The following is a 21,054-nucleotide window of genomic DNA, read 5'->3' on the forward strand; positions in this document are numbered from 1 at the left end:
AGCCCGACCTCCATTGTTTCGATGCAGGAGCAGGGATGTAAGTTAGACAACAATATCTCTGACTGAGCGATTGAGGTGTTGTGTTGCTGGATGTAATAATAAACATAGTGGTCATCATTTACTACCGACATGTGAGACGCTGAAGATGCAGTGAATTACATTTGTTTGTGAAGGGATTGTGCCTCCCGATCTACTTAAATGCGTCTATGTTTGCACAAATCATTCGTGATCCAGCTTCACCTACAGCAGAAGTGAGTATATGTTTTTTTTTTATGAATCTCTGCAATCACCTTTCCTAATAACATACTAGTTAGCAAGTTTCGCGCTAAATGTAGATAAAGTAATCAATCTCTCAAAGCAGCAGAGAGAAGAGAAGGGGAAGGCCGAGCAGAGCTCATTTGCATTAAAGGAACAATCCCTCAGAATGGGATGATTTTTGCAGAGCTAATTTTGACAAGGTAAAAAGGGTGTTGTTTTACACAACCATTGAGAATTTTTAACCAAAGTATATTATAGACTTTTCTTTAAGATCCTAAAGAATCATATCAACTTGTGGAAAATGGGCATCCGATGACCCCTTTAAAGAGGCCATGATTTGAAAAATTAAAGTTTTGTGGCTTTTAGTGTGTTTTAATGAAATATTTTGATTATTTTGATGTGTCTGGCTGCCAATAGCAGAGTAATATTCTCAGCTCTCTGCTCAGCTCCCCATCTGGGCCTACACTAGATGCATTCCAAGGTTCCACATGTACAAAAATCTATGAATCTGCCAAATACTATCGCATCTAATCCCAAAATTTAATAAAATGATAACCTATTGTTGTAACTGCCATAGACATAGATCTCCCACTAATATTCAAATGAATAATTTACTGATATGTTGGATTTTATTTTTAATTGATCCCTAAATCATTGCATTTGACTGCCCATATCATAACCATGTGCTTGATAAATAACATTCTTAGCAATTTTCTTCCAAACCCCATCTGTCATGAAGAATATAGAGCTGAGAGAGAATTGGCGCTGAGCCCTTTTCAGAGGTGTAAAGTGCACATTAAAGGTTCTACTTGTAAATGTATACTTTAATGTAATATTGGCTTCTTGCTGTAGAGAAGGGTGGAATATTAACAGTTGGGGGAAGAGTAGACAGGTCTGTCTCAGTGTTGGAATAGACTGAATCTGTAAAGTGTTAGTTCACCCAAAAATTTAAATTCTGTCATCGGTTACATCTTGAAACCTCAAACCTGAGAAATTTCTGTCCCTTCAATTAAAAATCTATGTAATCAAAAAAAAAAAAAAAAAAATCCTGTTAATGTAATTCATATGAATTGATTGGTCTACTGAAGGAACCAGTCAACCATACTTCTTTGACACATGAAAACAAACCTCACAGGTTCTTGTTTGAGTCTCCATTGACCATATACGATGTGCTCTATGCTTGTGCATTGATCTGTGTGTGAATATGTGAATAAAAGCCTAAATTAAATCATCACAAAAAGTGATTGAAGACTTGGATTAAACCACTTGATTCATATGGATTATGTTTACAGTGTTTTTATTAACTTTTTGAATCATCAAAGTTTGGGTTATGGACTTCCAGTAGAGGGACAGAAATCTGGTTTCATTAAAACTGTGTTTCGACAAGTGACTTGTCGGTTTAGAGAGACATGAGAATGAGTAAATGATGACAGAATTTTCATTTTTGAGGTTTTTTTAACCCCCCTTTAATGATACTGAATAATTATTTATTACAATTAGAATAATAATAGTATAGATTTTATGAAATTGTCACAACATACATTGTATTTACACAGATTATATAAATATAAGTTAATAATCAAATACCATATTTCAGTTTCTCTGCATTTTTTTTTTATCCACTGACAAAAATAGTTCCAGAAGAAGGCAGGGCATTACCTTATGGACATTATATGATACAGTATCAAAGAGGCAACATTTTAGAGATAAATATGCCATTACAGGGTGCTGCCCCAGTGACAAGCAGTTTTTGCACATTTCTGTTTACCTTTTGCATCAGGAGTGCACATATTGTTTTGTTCATATTGTTTAGCTAACTGAAATTTACTGGTTTTGGTCATCATGATTGACCAAATCATGATTGTTTGTACATTTGTGAGGTTGAACATTGATTTTTTTTTTACTGTTATTGATTATTGCTGTTAATTGCATGTAATTTTTGACACCAATGACAGTCCCTCTTCCTAAGAAATAGTTCAGCCAAAAATGAAAAAGTATTCATTCTTTGGCTATCTAAGATTGTGTTTCTTCAAACACAAATTTAGCATTACATCACTTGGATCCTCTGCAGTGAATGGGTGCCATCAGAATAAGAGATCAAACAGCTGGTAAACATATCACAATAACCTTGTAAAGTAAAAAGCTGTGTGTTTGTAATAAACAAATTCATCATTAAGACATTTTAAGATGTTTCAACCTCAAACCGTTTCTGGCTGAAATACAAAGTCTTCTATCCATGATTTTGTCTTCTCCAGTGAAAAAGTCATATAGTCTGAATCAGGAAAGAAATATGCACAGATTTGCACTTTTTACAAGTAAAAACAGTTCAAAACACACATGTTGGTGGATTTTGATGTGGGAGGAAAACAGGGGACAGACTTTTCCACTGGAGGGAGTGTTTTTATGGATTAGGGACTATATTGGCCAGAAGTGACTGTTTAAAGTTAAAATGCCTTAATCATGGATTTGTTTCTAACAAACAAGGAGCTTTTCACTTCACAAGATGTTAATTTATTGACTGACTAACGTCTTGTTGACTACTTGAGCATTATAGTGTGATCCACTGGTAAGCATGGGATGTAATGCTACGTTTCTCCAAATCTGTTCTGATGAATAAACAAACTCAAATATCTTTGCATTTTTGGGTCTTTTAAGGTTTGATCACATTAGCAATATTTGGTGAAATTTCACTGGCAAAGAGTCAGTTGTCTGTTGTCAATAATGTAAGGACTTGTAACGCAAATCTTTTGCCCTCAAGTGAAATCCTATTTGTGTGGATTTCACCTGTGCAAATTCATTGAACAACACTAAATGTGACCGCACCTTTGGTATGCAAGGGGACTGGGGTTCAAATCCTTGTTTAACATATTTAATTATATATTTTTCTATTATAATCCAAGTGAAATTGCAGCTGCATGGATTCTGTGTTAATTATATACAATGATGTATGGTTTTAAACCATCAGCTCTGTACACCAGGGGGGTAAACAATACCTTATTGCTGCGTTTACAAGCATATGTTGTGAATCAGACACTGTTTTCTATAGTTTAGCTGAAAAACACACAGTTTCTGTGTTTATGCTGTTGTACTCAACCACCCAGTCGGCCAGCCAAACAGGCATTTTCACATATAGATGAAATTACAAATTTCTTTAAATGGTAAAACTCTTCAGTGTTCTTGTATTGGCAAATTAATCTTTTGTAAACTTCTGGTGTCCAGCCACTTGCCTGCAAAAACTTAAAATTATCAAAGGGAACTGCTGGGAACTGTTTTCTTTGTGGAAGCAAAGAGTTTATTACTGAGCTAATAAAATATTTTAACTTCAATCGATATCTTATAGCTGTGTAATAATTCAATGTAATGTATACAGCCATCCGGTTGTTATCGCAAAATTGGCTTTACGATGAGGTCCCGAGCATTTATTTGCTTTAATATAAAGTATTGTTTTACAATCTACCCTATCCCTCTCTGTATTTGATCTAACCTACTGTACAGTGCAAGACTTGAGTTTTTGAATGATTCATTTAGTACAATAAATGAGTGTGGATGCACTCCCTGCTTCTTGCATTGGGACTGGTATTTGTTTTCGTGCCTTTGACTGCAAGTATTGCAAGGTGATCGCATTTCACACCCACACCGTTCGTCTCCTGTAACCAGGGGTGCAATATATACCACCTGTCTGTCAAAGGCCATTTTATATCCTCATAACCTTGAGCTGCCTCACCTGACACTGGTGCAGAGCACACGACAACCCTACGTGACCGTCCTTCAGGCACTAGACCCGACGACTCCTGTCTGAATCTGTACTGTACACCTGTTCCCTCTCTCTCCTTCCACTTTCCTGTCAAAATCTTCACTCTTCTTTCTCATAAAGGCATAAAAGTCAAAAAAACGCATTGTCTGTGCCAAGTTGTTGGAGGGGCAGGCTTGATGTCGATTTAAAACAGTGAAGCTGCAGAGACAGAGAAAGTTACATTTTGATGGAAGATTAAAAAGACAAATATTTGTTTGTTGAAAGCTGATTTATTTGTTGTTGGTTTCTAGTAGGAGCTCTTGTTTTGGTGTGGTATCAGGGGGACTGTATCACCCACCAGCAGAATGATCTCTGTCTCTAGAAATTGGCGACTAACTGCAACTAAAGCAGCATCCAAACTGAAATCAATCCTAAGCAGTGACAGATTTGGAACGTTCTACATACACAACTCCACTTTACATTTTTACATTTACTTTTATTAATTTAACAGATGGTTTTATCCAAAGTGACATATACATGTTTAAAACAGCAAATTTGACCCTTCATATTGAGTTTGATTGACAGGTGATCTGACTGATATCAATGCCAAATCTGCCATTTCTGTCTGACAAACAAACCAGGCAAGAGTACACTGACGTCAGTGGAGTTGAACTTGAAAAGTGGTGTGTACTGACATCTTTCTGTGATTGAAACAAGACAGCTTCTGATGTTCATTCATGTTTATTTCATGCTATAACTAGTAAAGAGGAAGAGATGATCGGTTCATGTGCCACTTAAACTGAGGCGCTACAGCGATCTGTCACTACACATTAAAAAGCCACAAAATTGTATTTATTGTTTGAATTTCTTAAAAAAAGAGAAATTTTGAAAGAATTTGTTTCTTACCTAAAGTAACCTGCTCTGCCTTGTCTGTCAAACCATTAACCATTAACTACCTCAATAAACTCCGAATTGCTGCTTATTAATAATTGGTAAGGTAGTTGTTAAGTTTACGTATTGGGTAGGATTACGGATGTAGAATGTGGTCATGCAGAATGTGCTTTATAAGTACTAATACATAGCCAATATGTTAATAATACACATGCTAATAAGCAACTAAGTAATAGTGAGAACTGGTCCCTATACTAAAGTGTTTCCAGCATTTTTTTTTTTACTTAGAGTACACTTTCATGAAACACGCTTAAATACTTTTTAAAAGTGCATTTTGTAGTAATGTCACGTTACAGGTTTTACTTTTAAGTACACTTTAAATCTTTGTTTAAATAATATTTTGTCATGCTTTAAAGAAGTACACTTGTTTTGATATGTTGACTAACATACTAAAGCACAAACTGTATAAAGTACTTGATTCATATCAAATAACACTACAGCTAAAATTATAGTATTATAGTATAGTATTTTAAAGATGACATATCATGAAAATCTGACTTTTTCCATGTATAAGTGCTATAATCAGGTCCCTGGTGCATCTACCATCCAAGAAAATGTGAAAAAGAACAACCCAGTAAATTTTTTTTAGTAAGCTTTTCTCTGAAAACTTGTGAAAAAACAAGCCCCTCTAATTTCGCTCCTCCGCGACATAGTAAGGGGATCTTATTATAATATTATTGGGTTTTCGCAAGCGACAACAGTGTACCAGTTCTAACACCATTGCGGAAGTTTGAGCACAGTATGCTAACCGTTTGGTTGTTGGTTGAACAGACGAGCACAGAGCATAATTTAGAGTCCCAGCCTCAGGAGGAGACAAGAGAGCAGTGAATTTATCGATTTATTTACTGTATATTACACTGCTGCCACACAGATCTAATATAAACATGCAATTTCTTTTCCAGCTGTTTACCTTCACAGACATACACAAAAATTCAGTGTTTTTGTAACTTAACATAAACTTGTGTGTATTTGACAGTTTAAGCACAATAAGACATGAAAGAGAACTTAGTTTAGCACTCACGTGCCGCGTGACAGCCGCTTTCTGTGCGTGTGCTTCAGATGTGTGCGTTTAGAAAACCGTATATCAGAAGTTTAAACTATTATGTCTTTAAAATGCATGATTTTTGAGCATGATAGACATGATAATTAAAACCAAGCAGATGTTTTTTTTTTTTTTTCAGCAGAATATCTGATGTACAAGCTGTAAAGGCACAGCTATATTCTGGAAAAAGGGGCGGTGAGCAGCAGCTCATTTGCGTTTAAAGCACCATGCACAAAAACAGCATGTTTCTGCTTCCACTCAAAATAGGCATTTTTTAAAATGATATAATAAAGGTCTGTGGGGTATTTTGAGCTGAAAACTTAGACACATTTTGGGGACACCTAAGACTTATATTCCACAGTGGCTCATTAGAATTACATGCCTCTATATACATTTCTGCAAAACTAAAAAAAATTACCTATATCAGTGAATTACTACAGTTTCCAGTTAAAATGAACACAGTAAACACAGGCAGTAAATCTCTGACAACACTTATTCCTTTTCATAACAAGTATGGTTTACAGGTACAGAGTTTAGATTAATAAAGCCTAATTTACACACAATTACTTGCAGAATATTATGCTATGGCTTCAAAAAAATGTTAACATCCTGCGCGATTTAAAAAACAGATAGTTTTGAATGTTGTCGTCACATATACAGCTTCATATGCATGAGTTTTTTAATTCAGTAGGTTTGCTCAGTAACTCACGTGATACATCGGTGTACGAAACAGTACGGGTTGACAAAACAACTTAAATCTGCATCAACAAATGTGTTTGCATTTGTTAACACTAGGGGATATTTTCAACAGAGCATTAACATTTAGCGACACGCCCTGGATATTTGAATAGAGAAAAAAATTGCAGTAATACGTGCCTGTAGCAACGTAATTAAAACATATCAGTGTCACGTATTGAACATGTGTTTTAGCACCACTCTCTCACACTCTCTACAGCAAAGTATGCAATAAGGTATGTAATTACGGTGTTGTAGAAATGTATATAGAGGCATATATTTTCATGAGCCTGTGTTGCTTATATTACATATTGTAAAAATGGTAATAATAGGTCTCCTTTAAATGTAGTAAATTTTAAATGTACTAAAGTAGAACTTCATTATTACAAATGTGTAATTACAAATAAAGTTAATACATGACATACAAGTAACAATAGAAATTACATAAAATTGTAGTACCATAAATGCATGACAGTAAATTTGAACACTATTGTACACTTTTACAATATTTACACTGAGTTAAAGGTTTGACATATCGCATAAATTGTTTTTGACTGAAATGCTTATATTGAAAAAAAAAAACTGTGCTAGATGGTGAGTTGGCACTGGTTGAGAGCTTTTGAGTTCCTGTCAGCTCTTTTATGAAAACCGGTAGTGTTTATGATGATTATACTATATGTCACCCTGGACCACAAAACCAGTCTTAAGTCGCTGGGGTATATTTATAGCAATAGCCAAAAATACACTGGGTCAAAATTATTGATTTTTCTTTTATGCCAAAAATCATTAGGAAATTAAGTAATGATCATGTTTCATGAAGATATTTAGTAAAATTCCTACTGTAAATACATCAAAACTTATTTTTTGATTAGTAATATGCCTTAGTAAAAGCTTTATTTGGACAACTTTAAAGGTGATTTTCTCAATATTTTGATTTTTTTTTTGCACCCTCAGATTCCATATATTCAAAAAGCTGTATCTCAGACAAATATTGTCCTATCCTAGCATACGTCAATGGAAAACTTGTTTATTCAGCTTTCAGATGATGTATAAAGCTCAATTTCGAAAAATTGACCCTTATGACTGGTTTTGTGGTCCAGGGTCACATATAGTGGTTTTCAAAGTGAAACTGTGTAGAATGCATATAGTAACAGTGACTGTAAAATACTTATTTTAGATAAAGGAGTGGCATTTTTTTTTTTAGTTTTGATATTTGGGATAGGATCATTGGGCTGTTTTTTTTTGTTTCGTTTTTTTTATTTTTTTTTTTATTACTTATTGGACTAGTTTTTTTTGCAGACCTAGTAACCCTGTTATATATATTGCCATTTTTGCCTTTATAATGATAGGGCAGAGGAGAGGTGACAGGAAACGAAATGGGAGAGAGATGGGGCGGGATCGGGAAAGGTCCCTGAGTCGGGATTCAAACTCGGGACGTCCATAGCGCAACAGCGCTGTATGTTGGTGTGTGCTGCCCACGAGGCTATTAGCACTGACCTTTTCAGATTATTTTAAAGTCATTTTTAAAATCCAAGACTTTACAGATCTTGCAGAGAAAATATTTAAAGGGTTTATGTTTTCCATGCTTGCTCAATGAACCATAAACAATTTAACAAAACAGTTTATAGTAGGCAAAAGTCACAGTTACAATAACTTACAGTACAGAGACCTGGTGTTCTAAAAATGCTATAGAAGAAAGTTGCCTCGGGTTCCTGCTCACCTGCGTGATTATGCTGTAGTCCTGCTTCAGGGAGGCATGAGCACTGCAGACGTGGTTAGAGCAATAAACCACAATGTCCGTAATCTAAGGCACCTAAGACAGTTCTACAGGGAGACAGGAAGAAGGACAGCTGATTGTCCTTGCTGTGGCAAACCACGTGTTTCCCAAGAAATGTCTGGGAACTTGCAAGTGTTTTGGTGGAAGGTTGAGGTAACATCTCACAGAAAGAACTGGCAAATCACGATTTGTCCATGAGAATGAGATGCACTAGTACTGAAACCAGCTGGAGGAAAGACAAGATATTCACTGCGACTTTTGATAATAAATTGTTGAGGAAAACAATATTCCATTTCTTTTGATCAAATGCTGCCAAACGTGCACATTTTATGCTTTATTTGTTTGATCTTTTTATGTGCATGTAACTATTTACACATAATATGAAATTAGCTGAAAAAAGCAGTGTTCAGATGCCTCTAAATACATGGTTATAAGGAATGGCTCATTTTTTTAATAATGTAACCACCTGCCTGTATCTGTTCTTCTTTCTCTCAGCCTATTCATTTGGCTCAGATCTCATTCCTGGTGACGGCATTTGGAATCCCATTTGTTCTAGACCTGGAGCTCAATCAGTATGTTCAAAATCTCACTCACTTATGAAAAAATCTGTAGGGTTTACTTTGAAACAGTTTTCACTCAGAAATGGCTAGTAAATTTCACAATAATTACAAAGAATTGGCAAGTAACACACTGAATTAAACATTACGTTTTAAAGTAGAAAGAATTAAATGATATTTTCTTGTAAAGCAATAATCTGTTTTTAATAACAATTTCTAAAAACATTTTTTACATTTCAATAGCAGAAACCAAAATGTTCTCATTCCCTCTAAGCAGTATTTTAATGCTGTGTGTGTGTCTGCAGTGACCTCTTGTCGTCTAACTATGTTGAACGCCACTTCGATGAGGATGGGCGACCTTTTCAAAGTCTGGTAAGGAAAATTATATCCCATTTCTGTTTGTATCCCTTGATACTGTTTTTGATAGGGATCAATATCATAATGACCAAACTTGTTTGTTAATATTTGATCCACCAGGATTATGTACCATAATACCATGGTAATATGGCTTTATTAGTTTTTATTTGAGATAAATGTCATAATGTTTTTTGAATACCATAATATAATGTGAAATTAACAAATCCCTTAATAGCTGTAGTTCAGTGCCAGTTTTCATTGAAACAACTTTGCTATCATATGTGGGTCTGGGAATATACCCACTCCCTTTCTTAGCGCTCGACTTTGATGCAGCAAGGCAAAGGAGCCTGGGAAAGCATCCGCCCCTCCTGTTCAGTGTCAGCTGCGTTTAACCAATCACAACGTTGTTGCTATGACAACTGCTTATAGACAGTTCTAGTCCACTTTGTCCAACTGAGTCAGAGAGAGAGAGAGAGAGACACACACACACACACACAAGAAGAATGAAGCATTGAGTGGAGAAGCTGAAGTCATTAAGCAACTACACTGCAGCAGAGACACAGAAACCAGGACTGCAGTGCAGAAAACTACAGCCAGTCTGGTAGAATAAATCCCAGCAACATTTTAAAATGTACCTCAGGTACGCCAATCACACCACTGACATGAACATCTCCCACGCGTTCAAGTGTGTGGGCGCACGTTTACAGACCCCACGGCTCTTAAATTTGTTTTGTGCTGCGGACATGATGAATTATTCCTCAAATCCTGTGTCATACCGAGAAGATGTAGCTGTTACTTTAAGATGCAACATTTTCAAAAACATATCAGATTTAAGGAGGGACATGTTTCACACCAGGCAGGAAGAAGGGCACGCTTAAAGCATTTGATGGACATTGGTACAGTGATCTGATGAATTTTAATGGGGGATGTTGCCGTGGTTACTGTCATATTTGAGGCCTGTTCATTGTAATCATTTTACTTTGATACAGTGTGTGATTGTTTGATATGTGTGAGATTTCAGGGAGGAGAGCACTGTTACTATCACGGTCAAGTGAGGGGAGTTCAGAGGTCATGGGCAGCTCTCTCCACCTGTCACGGCCTACAGTAAGCAGCAACCCTTTATCTGCTTCAACAATGCAAAGAACAAACCCACTCCTTACTGTTGTTTTCAGAAATTGCACTTTGGTGACATCATTATCAAAATGTCTGTTGTAACATATTTGCCAAATTAGTTGCCATAGCACAAAATGTAAAATAATTAAAAGAGGACCACCCACCTCACCACCCACCCCTGGCTGAACTTTTACAGAATGTAGGAGTAACTTTTGATATCATTTTTATTAATATTTATACAGTAGTATAAATGTTAAATTTTATGGGTGTGGCTTTTGGTCTTATCCACATACAGCTGATTTTAGCTGTACAAAACAGCTTGTTTTGCTGCTTGATATTGCAAATTGATGTGTCTTACCATAGTATTTTAATGTATTATCTTAATTATGAACATACTGGTTTGTAGTGCAAACAGTTTTACTGTTTACTGCATGTTGTTATTCTTCTCATTTTTTTCCCTATAGAGGCTAATGAACCGGAAGTCTCACCCATAGGCTTACTTCTGCATTTAAAGGAGTTTACTTCCAGAACAAAAAATTGCAGATAATTTACTCACCCCTTGTCATCCAAGATGTTCATGTCTTTCTTTCTTCAGTCGTAAAGAAATTATGTTTTTTGAGGAAAACATTGCAGGATTTCTTTTCATATAGTGGACTTCTATGGTGCCCCCGAGTTTGAACTTCCAAAAGGCAGTTTAAATGCAGCTTCAGGGGCTCTTAATGATCCCAGCCAAATAAGCCAAATAAGAAGAGTCTTATCTAGTGAAACAATTGGTTATTTTCTAAAAAAAAAAATAAATAAATAAATAAATAAAATGTACATACTTTTAAACCTCAAATGCTCGTTTTGTCTAGCTCTGCGTGAACTCTGTGTATTACAGTTCATGACAGTTAGGGTCAAAAAATTCCTATCTCATTTTCTTCTCCAACTTCATAATTGTCTTACATTGCTGTTTTTAATCTTCTTTGCATGTTCACTTTGTAAACACTGGGTCGGTACTTCTGCAGAAATGTAGGGCAATTTTGAGATTGGAGGAAAAAATGGTAGTTTTTTGACATACCCTAACTGTCTTGAACCGTTCACACAGAGCTAGACAAAACGAGCATTTGAGGTTAAAAAGTATATAAATTGTCATTTTTTTTTTACAAAATAACTAATCCTTTTTCCTAGATAAGACACTTCTTCCTCGGCTGGGATCATTTAGAGCCCTTTGAACTGCATTTTAGACATTCAAACTCGGGGGCACCATTGAAGTCCACTATATGGAGAGAAATCCTGAAATGTTCTCCTCAAAAAACATAATTTCTTTTAGGGTTGTGACGATGAGGAAATTTCCCCACCGGTTAATCGACATGTGACAACACCGGTAATACCGGTATCACCGTGGGGGTGGGGGTTTCCTCTTTTCCTCTTTTTTTCTGCGTTTAAATAGCTTATAAATGCGTGCGTATTATACTTTCACTTTCAGTTTTGCGGGAATTGGCAATTCGGCGTCAATTGTTTGAATGAACAACGAAAGTACAAAAAAAAAAAAAAAAATCACTGATATTAAACAGAAATTTTATTAACATAACGAAAAAAAAACACAATGCCATTCTCTTTCTGTAAATTCGACTCCTCTCGTTCTCCTCACGTGATAAATGAAATATGACGCATTGTAGCCATGTTCAGTTTTTAATTGTAGTGCATGCTCTCGTCTTAAGTAAATTATTTAGAATTATATTTTCCATTTAATTCAAATAAATATTTAATAAAAAAACGAATACTTAAAAAAAAAAAAAAAAAAAAAAAAATGTGGGGACGGTGTCACGGTGGAAAAGTGATGTCACCGGTGTTGCGTCTTAAAACCGGTAACACCGTCAACACCGTCTATCGTGGCAAGCCTAATTTCTTTACAACTGAAGAAAGAAAGACATGAACATCTTGGATGACAAAGGGGTGAGTAAATTATCTGTACATTTTTATTCTGGAAGTGAGCTTCTCCTTTAAGAATAAGGTGGATAGGTTTTAATTAAAAGCGAAGATCTAACAACATGCTACTTGGGGCCTTCTTTAGTTTACAATTAAAATAGTTAATAACGAAAAACATTAATATTCAAAATAATGCAATGTCATAGATCACTATTTTTCAGAGATACAAAATTAGAAAATAAACCTGTTTTTATTGACTAAATATCACAAATGTATTTAGACGTAATTACATTACATTTCATTAAAAGTGTTGTGATTTTTGTACTGTCTATGTTCAAGAGAGAAAATTAGAGTAGGGGTAATCTTACCATGTTTTACCCTACTATGCACTATGTACTCCACCATCTAGTGTATGAATTTTGGAAGGTTTTTTTTTTTTTTTTTTCTTCATTCAGCATTGGAGTCTAATAGCCACTCTCCTTCCACTAAAAACGAAAGCCGAGATACAGTAGTGTCCAACATTCCACAGTGGTGGATGAAAAGCACGCACTTATGTATGAAAAGTAATTTTTAAATATTAAACATGCTTAAGTATTGAAAGTAAAAGTACAAGTAAATGCCAAATGGAAAAAAATACACAGTTGGAGCAGCAAGATTGTGTTCAGTTTGAACTCTTTCTTCCATTTTGTGTCTTTGGGTAAGCATATAGCATTTTGTTATTTGTTACATTTTTTATCATGCTGATTTCTGGAGAAAAAAACGGTACTCTTCGTGTGATATAGATTAATTATGTTAAATATATTTTTTTATATTTCTTGTCTGTGTTCTTCTGACTTTATTTTGTAGTAAGTAACAAATATGCTTCTGGGAAATGTATCGGAGTAAAAGTATATATTTTAATTAGGAAATGTAGTGCAGTAAAGTAAAAGAAATATAAAAACTCACAGATTCTCCCCCAAAAAAATACTTAAGTACTGTAACTTTATTACGTTACACCACTGCACACTTTTTTTCGGTTAAAAAATGTGCATCATCTTTGTATTCAAAGTGCACTTTTTCTATTTGGAATTTTCACAATACTCAGACTATTTATGCTAGAAATTACATAGAATAGTGGAAAAATATGCATTTAACATTAATAATGAGCAATACATTTTTTACAGTATTTATTCATTGTTGTTAACGTTAGTTACCATAGTTCATGTCTTTTAAACAGTATTAACAGAAACATTTTGATATTAATAATATATTAGTAAATGTTGAAATTAAAATGAACTAAGATTAATAAATGCTTTAGAAGTATTTACATTGTTAGTTCATGTTAATTAGACTTAAGTAATGTTAACCTTATTTTAAAGTTACCTAATATATCCCTATCAAGTTTTAAGCTTTATTATGGTTGCTGTCATTGGAGTGTCTCATATTTGCCATGTTGGTGTGTCTACAGAGGGATGTTCTCAGATGGCAACTTTTCATACGGCATTGAGCCCTTGCACAACGGCAGTGATCAGGTCAGTATGCAGCTGAAATATTCATCTCTCTCGACTTTCTCTTGAGGAGAATTGTCACTCTATCTCCCTGTTACAGTCTGGAAAAAAGTCACAAGTAGATACACAATCCCACTCAATGAGACACAGAAGAGACAGCGAAGCACTGAATATTAGCCACATGCACAGAAATATGCATTACTGTGGTTGACTGACAGGTGAATCAGCAGACGTCTGTATGTGGGACGGAGGTGAAGAGCAGAAGGAGGGATATCGAGTGAGAAAATGTGAGACAGAGCAGCTTATGCGTGATGTTAGAGCAACACTGCATTATGATATCGAAGTCTGTCAAAGAATTATATTTCACTTTAAAATAAAGAAGAAATGTGATGAATGCCTATTTGTAGAACAATAAACAATATCTGATATTGTTTTCAAGACAAGTAATTAATTTCTACCATTCATATAGATATTAAAAGTACAAAGAACATATTTCTCTGTTCATCATGACTAACAGGACTATTCCGTCTTAAATATGGATTAAACTCGGTCAATAGCATCTGTGGATTGCAGTTAATTACCAGAGAACATCATTACATTCATCTCTCTCATTTACAGTGATGCAATTCCAATAGAAGCCTAACAGGCATGGAAGGAGGAGGGTGTATGAGCAAAAATGTGACACTTGTATTTTGGTTAAAACACCCTCATTTGGTTTTCAGTATGCCCTATCAGTTGTGATGCTGTTTAAATGGTTGTTTTGATTGTTTTGTTTTTTTTTTTTAAAGATGGAGCAATAGAGCACTGCAGTGATGTATTTTTGTAGGCCAACCTGGAAGTTAGCATCACCCTGGTTCCCTCAACAAAAACCCAATAGGATTTTTACATTGGCCTTTTGAGTTAGAAAATTTGAGTTAGAATATTTTAAAAAATAACAAGGGCTATTATGTACTTTAAAATACTGATGTATTTTTTGTCATTGATTAAAACATGAAAATATCATATCTTAATATGACCTAATTTCAGACATTTAACTAAAAACCTATTGAAAAAACTCACTGACAATATGCCGTTGGAACCAGAAGTGTTAAATTGCTAACTTGTTTCCAAGTTTTGGCCTACAGAAATTCTGTGGGAGGAGTTTGTTCTAAGACAAACAGAGCTGCTGCAAAAGTAAACAAGTTTATTTTAAGTGTGGTTGAAGATGAATTAATTTGATGTCTTTTATTTGCATGAACTGAATTGTCTTAGAATTACTGTGACACAACTTGTGGTGCATTGACAACAGAATGCTAAAGTTGTTCAGATGATAAACTGCAGAGATATTTACTTTCCATTGATTTCAGTATCTTTTTTTCAGATTTTTTAGTTTATCTGTATTTGTTTCTTCTTCACTCTCTCCCCACTCCTCTTTCACTTCTCTTAAATGGGTCATTTTCATAAAGTATTCAAAGCCACATGTAAAGTGTCTCTCTCTGTCTGGGTAGTTGGGAGATTAATAATGGATAGTTGTGTAATAGCCTTACATGGCAGAGCTCAGTACATCAGCGAGTGTTTCATCTGCAAGGAAACAACGTTACCCAACAACAGGATACAGTTCAGCCAGAAAATAGCAGATTTACACAATTTTCATACAATTTGGTACCAAAATATATGTACCAAATAGCATGCCTTACAGCATAAATTTTCAGCAAGATTTTCCCAGGATTACTTAAGGGCGTGGCATACTTTGCTCAAAAGGCTACAGCTTCTTGGGAAGAAAATGTGTAAGGTGTTATTCTAAAGAGGCATGTACAAATTATTACTGATCTAACAACAGCTGGTGCATTAAATGTGGAAATATATTTTGCATGACCTCTGTCTTCAGTACAAGCTGCTTGTAAATAGGGCTGTCAAATGATTAATTGCGATTAATCATATCTAAAATAAAAGTTATTTACATGCTATATGTGTGTGTACTGTGTATATTTATTATGTATATATAAATATACACATGTATGTATATATTTAAGAAAAATCTGTTATATTTATATACAAATTTTTATAAACAAACTTATTTTGGATGCGATTAATCACAGTTAGTCGTTTGATAGCCATGAGGCATGTAAAAAATTTTGCTGATCAAACAACAGCTGGTGCATTAAATGTGGAAATATATTTTGCATGACCTCTGTCTTGTGAATAGGGCTGTCAAATGGTTAATCGCGATTAATCGTATCCAAAATAAAAGTTATTTAAGTACTATATGTGTGTGTACTGTGTATATTTAGTATGTATATGTAAATACACACATGTATGTATGTATTTAAGAAAAATATGTTATATTTATATACCAATGTTTATAAACAAACAAATTTTGGATGCGATTAATCACGATTAATCGTTTGACAGCTCTACTTGACAAAAGTCCTGATGTTTCTGAATAAATGCTTATTTAATTAAACTTAATACACATAGACACTAGGACATTCTGAGAATTCAAGACACATTTCATTAAAGGTACATCACAACAATAACACTAAATATTTGAACAAAGACGTTGAAATTTACATTATTTTTTTTTATGTTAGACGGCATGTGCTACTATATACGACATATACTAACTCAGCAACTAATACGTTTTTTTCTAATTGGTTGGTTATCATGAAATTGGCCATATATATAGATTATACTAGCCACCAAATTTGCATTAAAATCATCCACAAGGTAGTGCTATAAAAAGAAAATGTATGTTGTAGCTAGTATTTGAATCCTTAAGGCAAGAATATTTACTCCTCCTCTGAATCCCAAATCAAAAGGTCATGTTCTGAAAAGAAAAAAAATCACTTCTTTGAACTCATCCTAGCATCTTTGTTTTATTCGTATGGCAATTGGCTTGTATGACAAAGAGTTACCCATTTTATTAATTTAATCAAATTGTGTTTATTGGTTGTATCCCATAATGACTAATTATGATATTTATTGTAAGCACAATATCAAATCACTTCCAAATGGCACAGAAGTTAGAGAAAACATTTCAAATTTCATCCATTTCTGATGCTAGGGGGCGCTATATCTTCAATAAACCTCTGAAAGGTTAATCTCTTTGTTTTTACATATAGCATCAGCAGCTTCTTTCTTTCAATTTCATTTGTTTTTGTTTTTTTACTTTACACAACTGTTAGGACATAAGTAGATGGTGTCTTTTTAAAATTTTTCTAGAATAACCTGTCACGTGACTAATGTCAATTCAAACATGCCGTATGCAATATTAATGAAGGTTTCATAGATGGCTGCATGTGATGCACTTTCTGCTCTTTATGCCAGACTAACAAGACTTCCAATATTCTGTCACACAGGATGCAAATACTCATGTTGTATGCAGAATGGCAGACATCCGGCTGAGGCCACATTCCTCAGGTAAGACACAGATTCCTCTCACACGACGAATATTGTAAAATGACCCTCATATCATTTCAAAATCACATCACCGCACATTTAGCTCTCATGAACAGATTGAATGCAAAAAATTTCATCCACTTTTTTTGTACAGTGTGTGAAAGATTACCTTTCACGGAAATAAAAAGAATGTTTTAATTTTCGAGTGAACTATCCTTTTAATACAGTAAGACATATGCAGTCTCTGTCTTATATGATCTATACACAAGTGGTTTTCTTCATCGTTCATACCGTGTCTGCTTTTACATACTTCCTGATCTCTCTGTCTTTCTCCGTCTGCTGAATATTGATTTTCTGCATGGATCATTTTTCAGTAATACACATCTTTATCGATCCACTGAAAGCTGACGAGTGGGAACTTTTTGTTCGGGATGGTTTTCATCCGTATATGCCTTCTTCTTTTCCAGGAAGCACCAGAAACAGCAGTGATTCTGACATTAACAATGACTATCCCGTTTCTATGGAGACGAACGAGCCGGAGCTCACAGATGGGCTGAGACGGGCAAAAAGACAGGTGAGAGTTTTTATTTTTGATATCAGTTGTTTTATCTTTTTTTTTTTCTTGAAGATTATTCATGCACAGCAGGCTGCCGAAAAGGGCATCATTTTCAGCCAAAGGGAGGTCATGGTAAAGGTTTTGTACCGGGCCCAAGAATTTCTAACCAAGCCCTGCTTGCATATATCAGACGATAGAATTGCTGGTCTCACTTCATATTAGGTGCCTTTGACTACTAAAACACTTTCACTACTGGTCAAAAGTTATTAAGAACAGTAATATTGTGAAATATTATTACAATTTAAAATAACTTAATTCTATTTTAAAATGTAATTTTAGCTGAAGCTGAATTTTCAGCAGTTATAACTTTAGTCTTCAGCGTCACATGATACTGAAATCATTTTAATATGCAGATTTTCTGCCCAAGAAATGTATTATTATCAGTGTTGAAAATAGTTGTGCAGTTTTATATTTTCTGTTTTTATATTTTTACTACAAAATAGTAAGATAATAGTAAGAAATATTTCTTGAGCAACAAGCTCAGTAAGACTGAAGCCTGGAGTAATGTCTGTTGAAAATTCATTGTTGCAATCACAGGAATACATTGCTTTAAATTGTAATAATATTTTATGATATTACTGTTTTTACTGTATTTTTGTGCCCAAAAAAATGAAAACTGAAAAATGCCATGCTCCAATAAGAAATTAACCAAAGTTCTTCAAACAAGAAGTAATCATCTAGGAATATTTTAATAATGATGTGTTTACATAACTGATATAAAAGACTAAAAAATATAATATAAATAAAATATAATATGAAAATGAATGGTCGCATGGTTGCAATGGTTGGACATTGTACAAATAGGGCATCCATGGTCTTCTCAACATCAAAATCTAAAGGCCTACTGTTGTAGTTCAGCACTATTTAAGTGTTTAAAGGAACACTCCACTTTTTTGAAAATAGGCTCATTTTCCAACTTAAACAGTTGAGTTTTACTGTTTTCGAATCCATTCAACCAAACACCCAGGTCTGGCGGTAGCACTTTTAGCATAGCTTAGCATTTATCATTGAATCTGATTAGACCGTTAGCGTGTCACTCAAAAATGACCAAAGAGTTACAATATTTTTCCTATCTAAAACTTGACTCTTTTGTAGTTACATTGAGTACTAAAACCGACGGAAAATAAAAAGCTGTGATTTTCTAGGCCGATATGGCTAGGAATTATACTCTCATTCCAGTGTAATAATCAAGGAACTTTGCTGCCGTACTATGGGTGCAGCAGCTGCAATGACATTACGTAGCGCCTGAAAATAGGCTATCTTCTGTCAACATAACCAACGTGACCACCTGCTTGCACAGGGAGACTATTTTCAGGCGCTGCATAATATCAGAGTGTGTAAATGAAGTTTTTGCTCAAAATAGCCTACAATTTTTTTTTTATAGCTTGTTAAAATTGCCACTTTTAGGGTATAAGTTTTCTATGGAAACTTCTTTGTTCATTGGTGCATCCCAAAACACAACACTTAATGCCTTTTTGGTGCTGATATTGTGTATCTCCAGTAATGATGGACTGCTGCTTCACACTCAGAGCTGTGTTTATGCTAATAAGGCAGAGATCGTCACTAATGGGCAGGACTTTTCCCTTCGATGATGCTTACGAAGGGAGAATCTGAAACGGCTTGTTCTCAGAGACTGTTTATAATTTATTGGGATTATAAAAAATGAGTGGGTGGATTTTACCATTATGGGTTTGTTGTTTACACACACTGCAGCCACACAACTGTGTTCAAACACCTTAAAATAGTGATTTTTGCACTTTAAATGAGCAAGTATCCTGGAGTATAGGATCCTGTGATGCCTTGGTTTTTGCTAACTTATAACTAGCCATTTACTCCAAAAGCAAACTAACTGAACAAGGGTTTCATAAAAGGTAGGGATGTTTTTGATGTCTTTTGCTGAACAGCAGGACATACTGGAAATATATTTATGGCTTGATCACATCAATGTTTGATCCGGCTCACATAACATTGATCCGGTGGCATTAGTTGTTGACTCAACAGTATATTCTATGACAGGCAGGTTTTAAAATGAACTTTTCACCCAAAAACGAATTTGGCTACTAATTTTTTGGGTTACCAGCCATTCAGAACTTCTACTAGCGAAAACAAAAATGACAGAAAAAATAAGATTATCAAAGCCGCTGTTTAGATTTTGACTGTGACTTTTATAAAGTGTTTATTTTGTTGTAAAATCCAAATAGAGCTCACTCCAAAATGAATGATGAATGACAGCCTCTTGCCATTTTATGGAATAGACGTTCACTTGTGGAACAAAATTCTAAAGTTATTTCTACAGAAAAAGTGTACCACTTGGGTTTGAAATGATGTAAGTGTGAGTAAACAGTGACAGACTTTTCATTTTTGGGTGAATTACTCATCTAACTGCCTGCTGCCTTTTTTAGAACAGACCTGACAAGGACAAATCCAAAATAAAATGGATAAATTTCATGAACCCTGATCTTTTCTGAAAGAAAATATATACCTGAATTTGTAAATAATTAAAGAGCACGCACTTATTATAGATTAATACATTTGAACTATTTGCAAGAATATATATGTATATTTATTTTAATAAATGACACAGTCCTAACCACATAAAACACCATAAAACACACTTAAGTGAAAGCCACAACTTTAACTTATAACTTTAATAACTTTATTTTTTAGTTCAGTCCTAAAGTTGATAACTCTGCTACTTTGTGTTTTATCATTGAATCATTTTCTAAGACAAGTGAAATTACTGAAAGTCTTAACGTTCACAATATGCAAACATACAAACTTTATCTTTTACCATGGTGAAAACCACTTAACGTTTCTTTGTCTATGCTTGTTACATTCACAATTAGCAATTACATTGTGTGAAGAACAATGTAAATTACATGCAAAATAGCAACATTTTTTTTTATAATACACAGTTGGCAAATAAATATTGCTGAATTCAGCTGTCGAGTTCAGTTGCTTACAACTTATCTCACATTCTTTTACAATTACAAAGTAACACAGTATAATTTCTGCTTGGTTTCTGTGGACACTCAACCCTCACATTCTTTGATTTGATTGGTAATCGCAAAAAAATTGACATTGGCGAATACTGTTATATTGCACTGAGCGTAAACACACTAAATATATTAAAATGAAT

The 21,054-nt window shown here is 34.5% G+C and overlaps 1 protein-coding gene across 2 annotated transcripts in view; it reads left to right on the plus strand.

The window, feature by feature from the left end:
• adam11 (ADAM metallopeptidase domain 11) overlaps positions 1 to 21,054 on the plus strand; it is a 56,148-nt gene that overhangs the window by 1,663 nt on the left and 33,431 nt on the right. For both annotated transcript variants that reach the window (XM_051124315.1, XM_051124317.1), the window contains exons 3-8: positions 8,992 to 9,068; positions 9,359 to 9,425; positions 10,432 to 10,514; positions 13,882 to 13,945; positions 17,260 to 17,320; positions 17,767 to 17,873. In XM_051124315.1, coding sequence (XP_050980272.1) covers positions 8,992 to 9,068; positions 9,359 to 9,425; positions 10,432 to 10,514; positions 13,882 to 13,945; positions 17,260 to 17,320; positions 17,767 to 17,873 — 459 coding nt within the window. The remainder of the gene's footprint in view (positions 1 to 8,991; positions 9,069 to 9,358; positions 9,426 to 10,431; positions 10,515 to 13,881; positions 13,946 to 17,259; positions 17,321 to 17,766; positions 17,874 to 21,054) is intronic.

This window comes from Labeo rohita, chromosome 12 (assembly GCF_022985175.1).
Source record: "Labeo rohita strain BAU-BD-2019 chromosome 12, IGBB_LRoh.1.0, whole genome shotgun sequence".
NCBI classification, from domain to species: Eukaryota; Metazoa; Chordata; class Actinopteri; order Cypriniformes; family Cyprinidae; genus Labeo; species Labeo rohita.